Consider the following 14,916-nt stretch of genomic DNA (forward strand, 5'->3'; position numbering starts at 1 on the left):
CTTTGTCCAATGACCCCAAGCTACCCATCCTTATCGCTCGCGCGTAATTATATTGCTGTCGCGACTGTGCAACGGGCGCCCGCAGTGAGTGTGCGAGTTAGTCCCTATTGGTGTTAGGCTAGTTAATAGTATATTCACTATGAAACGTTTAATTGTTTGATGTTCAAAACTGTTAAATCCAGTCTTAGTCTTTATTTGGAACCTATATTAATATACATACATACTCTACTTTTTCTGGGACTGGTGGGAAGAATGTACTGTGTATGTTTGATTTATGTACCTTAATAGATTTTTCTTACAGAAGATAGGTAGGTTCGTCCACTAAGGTAAGATGAAAATAGTTCCCGCTGATAGATAAAATATTTTTTTGAATATTAAGGACCAATAAGTAAAGTTTGTTTCAAACGACTTTGCTTCGTCTTTAGCAAAAAACTTCAACATTTCTATGGTTTTAAGATCCACTAATTTCTTCGATTCTTAATTTAAATTGATAGCTCTTTTTAAACCTACCTACTTGACTTGAATGAATTAATTTTAGTTAAAACAATATATTTCTGGAAACAATAACGCCAATCACCCGCCATCTATCAGAAGGCTGTAACACATTTAATAAAACTTCATCATTAAATACATTTTTACAACTTAAAAACTAACTAAAATAATCATGGATATAATTCACAGTCCAATAATTAATAACGTCGTAATTATAACAATTAGAATGAGACAGGAAAGTTAGAGCGCGAACAATGATTATCTTCAATCTAATCTTACGAAAAAATACATAGCAACTATGTACAACACATTATGTAACCGCTTAATTAATAACTACCTACATTTATATGAAAATCAGAATGAAAATGACGTCCCAAATATATCTAAGAAAAGATCAAGGATATCATAGTTAAAGCAATCAAGTCAAGAGTTACTGAAGATTAATAATCTTTGAAACAAAACTATCAAAGATTTATCAGTTACGAAAAATACACCGAAGAAAAAGTCCCATATAAATATCAATACGGGCTATTCTAGTTACAAGTCATGTATTTATTTATAACTACTCGAGATAATATATTTTATAGATTTAAGAATAAACATTCTCTAGACTACGAAATAAATTAAAATGGAAGCTTGCGTAGTTATTTGGTCTATTTAGCATAACACGTACAAAGCTAAATGTAATTTAAAACCACGATCAATGATTTCGATTCGAAGAGATGAAAAAAAGTATGCCGAAATAATTGTACCTACAAATCAATGGGGGTGAATTCATCAGTCATATCTCTTTCACTATAAATACTAGCGTTCAATTAATACATTCGTTGTCACTGGGTTCGGGTAATAAGGGTCCTTCACGTGGTGTCGCCCCTAATACCTGGGTTTGTGGTTGTGGGTGGTGCGGTGGGGCGCGTGCCACTCGGGGTGGCGGGGCTCCCTGTGGTGGTGGTGGTGGTGGCGCCGCTTGTCTCGGGGCGGGGCGGGGTAGACGTCGGACACGACGAGCTCTGATCCGTCCTTGGGGGCTTCCCTGTCGTGCCTCCTGTGTGGGTGCTTGGCGCCGGCGGCTTCGTGCAGCTCCTCCCAGGCCTGCCGGTAGTACCGGTTCAGGCCGCTCCGCGACTCTGAGGACGAGGAGTCGAGGGACGCCACCGTGTTGCAGTCGGGCGACACGTGGTGCCGGTACCGCTTCCCGTCGTGGTGTTTCCTGCTGAATTGGAGGGTATTGTTGAATCTGAGTTTTGGAGTTGCATCGCAAGCGGCGGGTGTAAGATAATGAGCATATTGACAGCTCTTGGAGCCAAGATTTGTCCATTCAGATGATTAGTGTGGAGGAAAATGGATGAAATTCAAGTGCCTGTAAATATGCTCTTGTCTTTGAAATACTGAAAATAGCTGAAAATGAAATACGTGGAGATAGATAAAAAGTATAATATCGGGTGATCGTGGGTGTAGGTACTTCGGTAGCATGTGCAACTGTCGCCGTGCGTTGAGTAGGTACTTATTTACAAACGTGTAGAGCACCGCAAACCTAGACTGTGTGGTGCTAAGGGTCTCCTATGCACTGTTGTCCACCATAGGCGATAGTCAACTAAAGAAGTACATACTTTGTCAAATGGTTTCTAAATTTCTCACTCATTCCAGTGAGACAGACCTCTCTCAGAGAGAATAACTAATTATCGAAACTAATTTTCCCATCCCGCGTATTAATTGCTGCATGATTACATTGATTCGGCCATGGTTCCTTATTTTAGTCTGTCGTCAATGCGAGTAGAAAACTAAATTCTTAATCACAAGTAAGTACATCAATATTTGTTATTATTTACTCAATTCACAGTCGCCTAACTAACGCATACGATGGATCAACACCAGTGAACAGGTACCCATAACGTAGAGCGTCCATTTTGTGAGTGACATCGTGAACAAGATGGCGGTGATTGTCGTGTGCCGTTTTGTTTGTGCGTGTGCGATGCGGAATGGCATAGTGGCCGTATTGACTATTATTAATATTTAAATTGCAGTTTTAATAACGTGGCAAAAAGATACCGGAAACAGCTTTAATAAACTACCCGAGCTTTTGTGACTGCTAGAAATGGTTGTTATAATTTCGTGGGAACTAATTAATGAACTCTTTAACCCTGAATCTAGCAACAAAGGATCTTTTATCAGCATTTATTAGTGTTACGGTTTAATATACGCTTTTACATTCGTAATTTTAAAAGTTGTAAATGTAGCTAATTACCTACATCTCAATTATACTTTGAACAGAAACTCCGTAACATCGCAGGGGTAGTTTTTCATACTGATATTATTATTGTGAATTGTTCTTTAACTAACTTTATTTCATTTGCTTCCGCGAATACCTGAGCGAACGTCCTGAATTAATAAAATTTAATTTGCATGCATAGCTGAGTTCCCTATCTCACCCGAATCGCTGGAAATCCTACTAATATTATAAATGCGAGTTTGGATGTCTGGATGTTTGTTACTCTTTCACACAAAAACTACTGAACGGATTTTGATGAAACTTTACAGTATTATTGTTTATAACCCACAATAACATATAGGCTATAATTTATGACGATGTGTGACAAACTAAATTTAATATAAAAACAAATTACTTTTAACTGAAACTGATTTTTAAAGTTTGCCTTGGCGACCCAAGCTTTTCGTCCATCCTATTTTTTTTCAAGCGATAAACCTAATCGACTAATTGTATAGATAGAGTAGAGTACCTACTTGGTATGTAATTAATTTTTCATGAGATTCTTTGCGTAACTTTATATTACCTATTTACATTATTATTCTGTGCTATTACAAAAATACTTATCTTATCAGGTGGAAATGTCTTTTAGATAATATAATGCGTTTTAAGAATTTGGATAGCTTTTGGGTTTTAATACTTCAAAAACTGGATTTCCATGCATCAGCTCCAGATCCAAAGGTTGATTGGGAAAAATGGAATCTATGGTAATTCAAATTATATTCATGTAGGTACTAGGCAATTTCCGTACTTTAACTTCTTAATACTAACACGAGCGCTTCATAATTAACGTTGTACCGTAGACGTGCATCACAGCCTATTCGTTTCGCTCCACTCGTCTCATTCGGGAATCGAATCTACAATCTTTACAGCCACAACGCCACCCGCTTGTACCTCAAAATATAAACGCACGCTATAACGGGTTGGAGAAATGTCCGGCACGATGCGTCTGGCGGTGCGTGCGCGCAAACTCGCGCCTCCCGACTTGCTGATCCGGGAACGGGAGTGCGAGCAGAGTGTACCACCGCGAGGGTAGCTCGCGCACCGCCGGTGGTCGCTTTTGACCGCCGCTGACGTCATCAAAACGTGTTAATTTGGGGGATTTTGACTTCTAGACTAAGAGCTAGTGAACGCCAGACCTACGTCATTTTATAAAAGCTGAAAGTTTGTCAGCATATGCTCCCAATATAGGATAGAATGTTGGTGAATCGTGAAGATTGGGGCATCGTGGCTTTGGCAGCTATCCTAAAAAACTGTCTGGCAAGGAGTTGGAACTGTCAAAACTGTCTGGCTGATGAGGAAACTACTTCTAATTGTTGCCCTAATATTTTATTTAAAAATCAGCTTTTATGGTATAACGTAAGCCTAACTTTTACGGTGGCTTTTTCTGTATATTCAATAGACTGTAATTCTACTTACGTTAAACCTTATAATCTGATTTTTATGTATAATATTTGGGCAATGATCAGAAGATATTTCCACATCAGCCAGACAGTTTTGGCAGTTCCAACTCCTTGCCAGACAGTTTTTTTAGGATAGCTTCCAAAGCCACGCTGACCCAAACTTCATGATTCACCAGCATTCTATCCTATATTGGGAGCATACGCTGACAAACGTTCAGCTTTTATAAAATGACGTAGATCTGGCGTTCACCAGCTCTTAGTCTATTCTTCTCGATTGTTTTCTATTGTGTCTACTTTGTGGGCAGTGTCATGTGGGCAGTTGGTATTGTGGAGATTATGTGAGAACCTACCTAAACTTTTCTGAATACTGCGGTGTTTAGGTTTGAATTTAAATGCAGAAAGTGTGATTCAAAAGCGAGCACGTAAATATTATGTAAACGGAATTCTAATAAATATTTTTTGAATGTTTTCGATCATCTAGGAATTAGATAGGTAGGTATTAGGAAACTATAATGAAAATGATTTAGCTCTGAAATTAGTTGTGAATTTTTTACGTTCAACCGTGTTTGATTCCTGTTGATGATTCTGGACCGTGTAGGCAGATCGATTCTGAGTAGGCTGTTTGATAGTAACGCCGCCTGTATTCACAAACGATGTTTGCTTATGTGAAGCACCAAATCGAACTAACTAATATAGAAAAGAGCTCTGTGATTAGTTCTTGTGTCACCCTGTGCGTCCACGCGCACTTTAAAGGATCATAGTAGGTAATGTTTGTGAATACGGGCGTAAGTATAGTGTGTTCTAGCTTCTGCGTAATATAATTATTATTATTTTAATGACCTTATTGTATTGGAAATTAGAGCCATTAATGTGTGCTGCAATCTGATAGTGTAATCCTGTTGAACAATACCATTTAATGCATTGGAGTCTATGTGTGTAGTTTAATAGAATTAATTTTGGAATTAAGCTCTGATAATTAAACTAAAGGGTACAGTTAGTAATTAATTATGTTATTGATGATGTGTTTATAGGATAAGATATCTATGTGAAGTATTATAGGCTTACACAATACATTAACATAACAATGGAGAGTAATTTTGGAAACAGTTAATAATTGAAGTTGGATTTGTTTATGAAAGCGTCAGAGGAAGCATTTATATTTTAAGGTACTTTCATACCATAAGAACCTTGGTAAATGAATTAGGGTAATGAGTCTACAATGGATAAAATAAGATGCATAAAGTGTACGGACAATTTTGAGTTGGAGGTTGTATTTTATAGTGTTTATCGGCCATGAAGTGCTGTCTTAGACCTCACCACTTACCGTAAGATTAAGGTCAACCGAATCAGTACCCCGTGAAAGAATTACACAATATACTCAAGTATATTGTGTAGAGGTGTGTGTGTAGAGGTCAACCTCTAACTCAAAAATTTACATACCCTGAACTTCAATATCAACCTTACTTCTTGATAAAAAAATGGACACCAAGAACACTTGAGTTGTATTCCGAGGGTTTATTGCAGTTTATCTTTATGAGAAGGAACCCATAATCTCACCTTCTGGTCGTGATGATGGCGATGACTGAGAATACCAACGCCCCAAGGATATAAGATGCGAAATATTGGACAATTTTGTGTCTCATATCCCAGCCTTTGCTACATTAGTGGATATTCTGCACAATCTTACCTTCTACACTATAAAAAATGGTGATAGTGATAGTAACCACGACTCACGTTCCAAGAACCCCTAGAGCGACCAATATCAATTGGAGTGCTGAGGATTTATCAATGTCTATTCTTAAAACGAAGATATCCTCAACAATCAACAGTCTTACCTTCTGACTAAAGACAATATTAGTGATGATGGCGACCAGGAACACCAGGGCCCCAAAGGCCCCCATAGCGACTACGGCTCAAGAACCTCCAGAGCGACCAACATCGATTGCCTAGGGCCCGTTGCAGCCTAGACCATTGGTTCCCAAACTTATTGTTCGTATCGAGCAGTCTAAAATACATTCAGCGGTCGCAGGTTTCTTACAGATGGCCCGCACCCCCCTTTAAAGGTTTTTGCGCCCCTCACTTTGGGAACCAATGGCCTAGACTGTATAAGAAGACGTCCTCAGCAATCAGTCTTACCTCCTGACTAAGATGACAATAGTAGTGATGATGGCCACCAGGAACACCAGGGCCCCAAAAGCCCCCATAGCGACTACGGCTCAAGAACCTCCAGAGCGACCAACATCGATTGGCTTGCCCAGGGCCCGTTGCATCCTAGACTATATAGGAAGGCGACCTCAGCCAGCAATCAACAGTCTTACCTCCTGACTAAGATGACAATAGTAGTGATATTGGTGACCAGGAACACCAGGGCCCCTAAGGCCCCCAGAGCGACTACGGCTCAAGAACCTCCAGAGCGACCAACTTCGATTGGTTTGCCCAGGGCCCGTTGCAGACTAGACTGTAAAGGAAGGCGTCCTCAGCAATCAACAGTCTTACCTCCTGACTAAGATGACAATTGTGGTGATGATGGCGACCAGGAACACCAGGGCCCCAAAAGCCCCCATAGCGACTACGGCTCAAGAACCTCCAGAGCGACCAACATCGATTGGCTTGCCCAGGGCCCGTTGCATCCTAGACTATATAGGAAGGCGACCTCAGCCAGCAATCAACAGTCTTACCTCCTGACTAAAGACAATAGTAGTGATGATGGTGACCAGGAACACCAGGGCCCCGAAGTCCCCCAGAGCGACTACGGCTCAAGAACCTCCAGAGCGACCAACTTCGATTGCCTAGGGCCCGTTGCAGCCTAGACCATTGGTTCCCAAACTTATTGTTCGTATCGAGCAGTCTAAAATACATTCAGCGGTCGCAGGTTTCTTACAGATGGCCCGCACCCCCCTTTAAAGGTTTTTGGGCCCCTCACCTTGGGAACCAATGGCCTAGACTGTATAAGAAGACGTCCTCAGCAATCAGTCTTACCTCCTGACTAAGATGACCATAGTGGTGATGATGGCGACCAGGAACACCAGGGCCCCAAAAGCCCCCATAGCGTCTACGGCTCAAGAACCTCCAGAGCGACCCACATCGATTGGCTTGCCCAGGGCCCGTTGCATCCTAGACTATATAGGAAGGTGACCTCAGCCAGCAATCAACAGTCTTACCTCCGGACTAAGATGACAATAGTAGTGATATTGGTGACCAGGAACACCAGGGCCCCTAAGGCCCCCAGAGCGACTACGGCTCAAGAACCTCCAGAGCGACCAACTTCGATTGGTTTGCCCAGGGCCCGTTGCAGACTAGACCGTAAAGGAAGGCGTCCTCAGCAATCAACAGTCTTACCTCCTGACTAAGATGACAATTGTGGTGATGATGGCGACCAGGAACACCAGGGCCCCAAAAGCCCCCATAGCGACTACGGCTCAAGAACCTCCAGAGCGACCAACTTCGATTGGTTTGCCCAGGGCCCGTTGCAGCCTAGACTATAAAGGAAGGCGTCCTCAACAATCAACAGTCTTACCTCCGGACTAAGATGACAATAGTGGTGATGATGGCGACCAGGAACACCAGAGCCCCGAAGGCCCCCAGAGCGACTACGGCTCCTATGTTGAGCCGCGCCCCCAGAGTCTCCCGCCTCTCGCCGTCCACAGACAAAGGCACGTTCACACGCGGCGTCTGTTCTGCTCGGATATTGTTGCCGCTGCCGAGGATCTAGGGAAAGAACAAATTAATCAGTTATTTGTGGCAACCATGGGCTGGAAGACATCGCGTGGTCAAGCCTTCTACTAGGTGGACCGATGAAGGTCGCTCTGGTGAAGGTCGCAGGAAGAACCTGGTCGTTATGGAAATCCTTGGGGGAGGCCTTTGTCCAGCAGTGGACGTCAGGTGGTTGAAACCACAGAATAATAATAAGTAGGTACCTACTCTGAAACGAACAAACGAACGATTCAGTTATTTTTGAAAAATGTGGGTTATTTTATGATAAAGGAGAAACTCTTTCTCCTGTTACGAAAGCTCGTAGACTGCTGGACTTGAAAGTTGCTTTGGATTGTACCGGACACGGCAGGGTATACTATACCCTTGCAGTCAGCCCTAGCTAGTATACCCTACATAAGTAGAGCCTACTTTTAGACTTCAGTATCCGACTTTGCTAAACTTGGAAGTGATGCTTTACCTTAAGGGTAAAAACCTTTCCTTTAATGAAATGAAGTTTAGAACTAGGCTTTTAAATGGTAACATAGTATAGTAATAATGGTGGGAAGTGGGGATGCATACGTTTGAAAGTGCTTGTCGCGGGTGGGTCGATTTTTATGATGACCAGTGTATTATGCCGATCGAACTATTGCGGTAGTCTACAACGGACTTAGAGATTAGCATCTAATTATGTAGTTTCATAACTTTGTTTTCCTTTACAGCCAGTATAATGAAGGAAGCACAACGCTGAAAGCCAGTTACAACATAACAGAATGAATATGCACAAAAAATATCGTGCAGCCTTATTACTAAAAAGACGCCGCTGACAACGTGTTAACATCGTTAACAAAAGTGAAACGGTTTAACTCCTTTTATTCTCCCATATTTGGAAAGTAAAAAGTATCCATTATGACGAGTAAGTACGCAACTATCCGTAAAGTAATACCACGGTCACGTATTTAAGTAAACATCATTACAAGTAGGTATACCTAGTAGAGACGAGGGTTCAGTAGGTTCGCGACCCAGTGAAGTTTTATTGCACACAAAAAAAAGAAATGCAGTACAAAAGGCGAACTTAATGCCTTATGGCATTCTCTCCCAGGTGTTTTGTTTTTTTGTAAATCGTCTGAGCTAGAGGTACCTATTAACTAAATTGCACAAATCATAGCTAGGTATATTGTTCTTATTTTACTTGCAATTTGTGATCTATTGTAAGCTACAGTCAGTAGGTAGTAATCCATTCTTTTACTACCGCGCGAGCGTCTGCGCGAGTAAACGCATATTTGTTCGATCCGTGTTTATCTGCCTCAAACGTGTGTAAAAGTCTCGAGTTGCACAGTGAAGTTACACCATCTTGAAGCTTGAGCTGCGAACTTTAAAGTGAGGTGTTCTGTTCTCAAATCGCTCGATTTTTACGCGAGTTCTGAGCCAAATTAGTTCAAAAGTAAATCTATAACGGCCGTGAACGTGACCTACCTCAACAAGGACACTGGTAACGCTCAGCTGTTGACTGCACCCGACTTGACCCGATTGACCGCCGAGCGCGCCCGAGGTTCTGACGCATCGATCGACTCCGGCGCGAGACCCGAGTAGCCGACACAATATTCCGTCCCGATCAACCACGGAGGTTGCCGAATCGATAAGGTCAGTGACCGCTGTTGTAAACTAGATATCGGCTACTATGGCAACGAAATCTATCGTATGTGCGGGATGTCGCAACGAAATTACAAGCAGGAGATATTTAATCTGCAGTATTTGCACTCTGCCGTATGATATTATATGCGCCAATGTGGCTGAAAAGCTGTTTTATAACATGACCAAGGAACATAAAAACGTGTGGAAATGCCCACAATGTATTTGTAAGCAGCCCAAAGTGGGCAACGTAAACACACCACTAAGCACTGCCCATTGTTCCAAAAGGACTGCACGTACCGAGAAACTGAAGGACGCCGTTCCTGTGTCGTGTGACGTCAGTGGCTTTGCCCGTATTGACAGCCCATCGGGGGGCCCTGAGTACGTAAACACAAAGCGGGGCAGTAAAACAAATACTTTTGAGGAGTCATTGGCGGATGATACTTATTGTCTTGATAGCATTCGGTTAATAATGCGAGAGGAACTTCTTAGGGCCTTGGATGAACGCCTGCCAGAACTTACTAGCAAAATTGTCAAGGAGCTGACTGCACCAATGTGTCAGGCGATCACTGAGTTGACCGAAAAAGTTGGAAAGTTGGAATCAAAGGTACATTTATTGGAAAATAAAATTACAAATACTGTTGATGTAGCCGCTCCTGTGCCTATGAGGACCGGAAAACCACCTTCTGTCGCCGGGCGAAGCCGCGTCGGGGCCACGTCTGCCCCTCTGAAGGCAACAGGGCAGCACTTACCAACTGGGAGAGACTCCAATCAAGTCGCTGCGCAAGTTACTTCGGCGGAGCCTACGGATGTTGCTTCTGGCACACTTCCATTGAGCCAAGGCGACGAGGTTTGGACAGAGGTAACTAGAAGACCCATTCGCGTGTCTCGCGTTACACGTGGTACTGCCAGCCCTGGTTCAACCGGGCTTGAACCATCTGAGCGTCGCCGATTTGTGCACCTGTTTTACGTGAAGGCTGGCACCACTGAGGCGCAGGTGCGCGAACATTTGACGTCAGTTTGTGGAGCGGACGTGTGCACCGTAGAAGTACTACAGCCTAGGGGCGACTATGCGTCATTCAAGCTGAGTGTTCCATCAAGACTGGCCGATACTGTCATGTCTCCTGCAAACTGGGCAGAAGATATTTGTGTTAACCCCTGGAGGCAGAATTTTCGTTCCAAACCCAAGGATAACTAAGCGTCAAGTATTAAATCTAGGCGTATATTATCAGAACGTTAGAGGCCTTAGAAGTAAAACTGAGACCTTTTATAATAATATTTGTTCATCAAGCGGTTTTGACTTAATTGCATTAACGGAAACATTTCTTAATAGCTCAGTTGTCAATTCTGAATTGTTTCCTCAGGGATATCTCGTATTCAGGAAAGATCGATTAGGAGATGCTGGCTGGGGGGGAGTTATGCTTGCTGTAAGTGAAACATGCTCAGCTAAATTAGTTACTGACCTTGATGGCCTCACTTGTGATAAAGAATTGCTTTTTGTCTTAGTTAACCGCAAAAATATTAAAATTTTGGTCTGTGTAGTATATTTACCACCTAATTGTAGTGAAGAGCAATATTTGAATGTTTTGTCGTGTATAGAAAACGCTACGTGTAAATACTCTGCTTTAAATCTTTTAATATTGGGCGATTTTAATTTATACTCATGTAATAACTCTGTAAGAAGGCAATTTGAATGTTTTTTAAATTTTTGTAACTTACGTCAACTTAACCCAGTTCTAAATTGTAATGGTCGCGCCTTAGATCTAGTGCTGTCCAATTTGAGGCCTGAGGAGCTGGTGGTGTCTGGTGATGTCGAGCCACTGGTGCCGCCGGACACCCAACACCCACCTCTTGAGATCACTCTAACCATGCCCTGTGGCTCGTTCCCTTGTGGCGCTAGTAATACCGTCCCACTACATACCTGCCCTGCGCCCGAGTGGGATTTCCGTAAAGCCGATTTTCCCAAACTCTATGATAACATCTGTAACATTGACTGGACCCACATGCTAGCGCAAACAAACGTTGATTATGCCACAGAATGTATGTACGATGTGCTCGGGAGGGTTTTAGCCAGTAGTGTACCATTAAAAAATCATAAAAGGTCTCCTCTGAGGTACTACCCTCCGTGGTATACACCAGAGATAAAATATAAATTAAAAATAAAATACTTCCATCACCGTAAATATAAACAATTAGGATTGCAATTTAATCTTGAGGTATTTCAATATTATAGGAGTCATATAAAGACACTCATTCGCGAAGCGTACCTAAGATATAAGCAATCAATTGAAGCCGGTATAAGATCAGACCCAAAAAAATTCTGGAAGTTCGTTGGCGAAAGACGTGCGAGCGGGCGGCAGTATTATAACGATTATCAATATCAAGGTGTCACTATTGCTGGCCAGGATGTAGCTTCTACGTTTGCAAAATATTTCCATTCAGTGTTTTCGAAGGACACTCCGTTGCTTGACGCGGACGCCGCGTCCGCTGTTTGCGGTGCCGGAGGTCAATGTGATTCGGCGAGAATAAATGTTTATCGCATAACTTTAGCTGACTTAAAGTATGCTGTACGTCGACTAAAACCCACGTCCGCCGTTGGTCCTGACCGTTTGCCCGCTTTTCTTGTTAGGGATTGCGCCACGGCTCTTGAGTTGCCTTTGCTCCATTTGTTCAATCTCTGCATAGGAAACTGTAGCTACCCTCTGCAGTGGAAGGTATCCAGGGTAACCCCTGTTTCAAAGAGTGGACAATCGAACGATATCGCTGATTTTAGACCCATAGCTGTTTTGTCAACCTTCGCAAAAATATTTGAGTCAATACTTAATAGACAGATAACTCAACAGCTGAAGGTTTATTTTGACGAATCCCAGCATGGCTTTAGGTCAGCACGATCGACAACTACAAACCATATAGTATTCCTCGACTACATAGTGCCTAAATTGGACCAACATCTGCAGGTTGACGCGGCTTATTTTGATTTTAGGAAAGCGTTCGATGTGGTTAATAACGACGTTCTCTTAAATAAGCTCTCTCTGGTCGGTTTTACTCCGAAGTTGTTGCATTTCTTTGCCAACTATCTTAAAGATCGCAGACAGTACGTTCAAATGAACGGCCAACAATCTGAAGAGTACTATACAAGGTCGGGAGTGAGTCAGGGCAGTACTCTTGGGCCGACCTTGTTTCTGATCATGATAAATGATCTACCCAAAAGGCTCCGACACGCTAATTGCCTAATGTTTGCAGATGATTTAAAACTCTACTTGAAAGTTAGCGAGGAAAGGGATTGCGTATTACTGCAGCAGGACATTCAAGCTGTGCTTGAGTGGAGTGTAGAAAATAAATTGGACCTAAACGTATCTAAGAGCAAAGTTATTACTTTCTCAAGACTTCATGACACCTTGTTTTACTCATATGCCTTAGGAGATCGGCCTCTGGAGAGGGTAGCCCAGATCAGAGACTTGGGTTTGATGATGGACACTGCACTGAATTTTCGCGAGCATATTGTTGCAACTTGCAAAAGTGCTAACAGAGTGTTGGGGTTCATAATGAGGACAGCGTCTCAGTTTAGAACTGTTGGTCTGGCTGTGATGCTATATAACGCTTACGTCCGTAGCAAGTTGGAGTATGGGGCAGTGGTCTGGTCTCCTCGAGAGAAAAAGTATTCAGAAATGTTAGAGAAAGTCCAACGTAAGTTTTCCAGATATCTTTACAAACGAACTTTTGGGTATTACCCGTTTCTGTTTCCCTCCCTTTTTGTATCTGGCATGGTTGGTCTTGATACTCTTGAGCTGAGGCGTAAAGTGTCGGTAGCAATTCACTACTACTTATTGCTACGTAGCAAAATAGAAAATCCTGTCGTGCTTCGTAGTATTAGTTTATTTGTTCCAAATAATTACACACGTACGGGTCGTCGTCAGCACCGCCTGTTCTGTGCCCCCGATGGCCTGCGCACACTGCATGCTAACAACACACCGACTCCCAGGGCACTCTGTCTTTTGAACATGTTTACGCAAACCGTCCAAGACGTCGACATCTTTGCCAACTCCTTAGAATGTTTTGTAAAAAAATTAAGATTGTATTTGTCTACTAACCATAAATAGATATAAGTACTTACTAACATTAAATGTAATTTCAAATTGGCAATGTGAGCGCTTTGGATATAAATCTGTAAGCTCACTTGCATGTTAATTAAATAAATAAATAAATAAATAAATAAATAAATAAATTCTGACACTATAATTCGTGTCGCTATCGCACAAAAAGCGATTAAAAAGTAAACAAAACTGAACTTAATTGCAATAAATTAAAGACTTGTGACTAATCTTCTCATTATTTGTTTAATTTCACACGATCTTTATTTGAAAACGGCCTTTTATCACGCTTTTATTTAATTTCACTTTGGCTATCATGCTGTGTCATCTTGCCTGTTAATTGGGCCGTCTACATCCATATCATTGTGTGTGACATAACCAAGACATAACACGGAAGGTCAGAATAAGAAGAAAATCTTTATAACGGAGATTTTTTTTATTTACAACGAGGAAGCTCTTGGCCTGTATCTCACCTGATGGTAAGTGATGATCAGGCCGAAGGTGGAAGCGAGCTTCACCCGGAATCTTCAACCACGGAGGATCTGGCTATCTTACCTCTAACTGCCGGAAGCTAACCAGGCGGACTTTAAACAAGCCCTACCACCAACCAAACCGAACAGAAAAATCTGCCCCCACTGGGAATCGAACCCGGGACCTCTGCGTCTGAAGCAGGTGGTCTTACCACTAGACCACAGAGGCGGTTAACGTTTAATAACGGAGATGGTGGGGTTTCTGTGTGTTACTTGTTTGTGGTTCTACTTTCTCCCCGAGGTCAACCAAGCCCAATGGGGGATGAGTTGGCCATTTTGTCGCATTGTCGGATTTGATTTGGTGAATAGATCTCGCTTTCGTTCTACTGTGTCGACTATTTACGACAAAGTGATTGCCAATTTTACTTTCATCTTATTTTTCATTAGATCGTTTAAGATAGTTCTGTTGAAGTAAGTTAGTTCGTCCAAATGCATCCACTGCTGGACAAAGGCCTCTGTCGATTCCAGCTGGTAGGGTAAAAAGATTATGAGTCATGTAGAGGCTCCTTAAGAGCAAAATGACGATTTGTAAGAACTATTTATTAGTCTAAACCAATAAAGAAATTTTGACTTTGACTTTGACCAGGTAATTCCTGCAACTTGGTCTCCATTCCAACAGTACAACTTAGATAGGGTTACCAGAGGATAGTGGAGGATTTAACCTGGACTCCTCACCCTGGCCATTTATACGTTGGGCTTGGGGAGTCCAGCAGGGGAGGCCCACACCGCTGTGGGCCAGATGAGTCGAGTTTAGGAAGGCCAGATGTTTACGTGTTTGTCGAGAAGGTCATTCATGAATAAAGAAGAGTGTG

The 14,916-nt window shown here is 42.3% G+C and overlaps 1 protein-coding gene across 3 annotated transcripts in view; it reads right to left on the reverse strand.

The window, feature by feature from the left end:
- Nucleotides 1–99: 99 nt before the first annotated feature.
- Nucleotides 100–14,916, reverse strand: part of LOC135086955 (sushi, von Willebrand factor type A, EGF and pentraxin domain-containing protein 1) — a 149,317-nt gene continuing 134,500 nt past the window's right edge. For 2 of the 3 annotated variants that reach the window (XM_063981792.1, XM_063981790.1), the window contains exons 10-11: nt 7,679–7,869; nt 100–1,705 (exon numbers count right to left, since the gene is read on the reverse strand). In XM_063981792.1, coding sequence (XP_063837862.1) covers nt 1,366–1,705; nt 7,679–7,869 — 531 coding nt within the window. In that variant the 3' untranslated portion in view covers nt 100–1,365. The remainder of the gene's footprint in view (nt 1,706–7,678; nt 7,870–14,916) is intronic. The other variant, XM_063981791.1, reaches the window with a different exon arrangement.

Source organism: Ostrinia nubilalis, chromosome Z (genome assembly GCF_963855985.1).
Source record: "Ostrinia nubilalis chromosome Z, ilOstNubi1.1, whole genome shotgun sequence".
Lineage (NCBI taxonomy): Eukaryota > Metazoa > Arthropoda > Insecta > Lepidoptera > Crambidae > Ostrinia > Ostrinia nubilalis.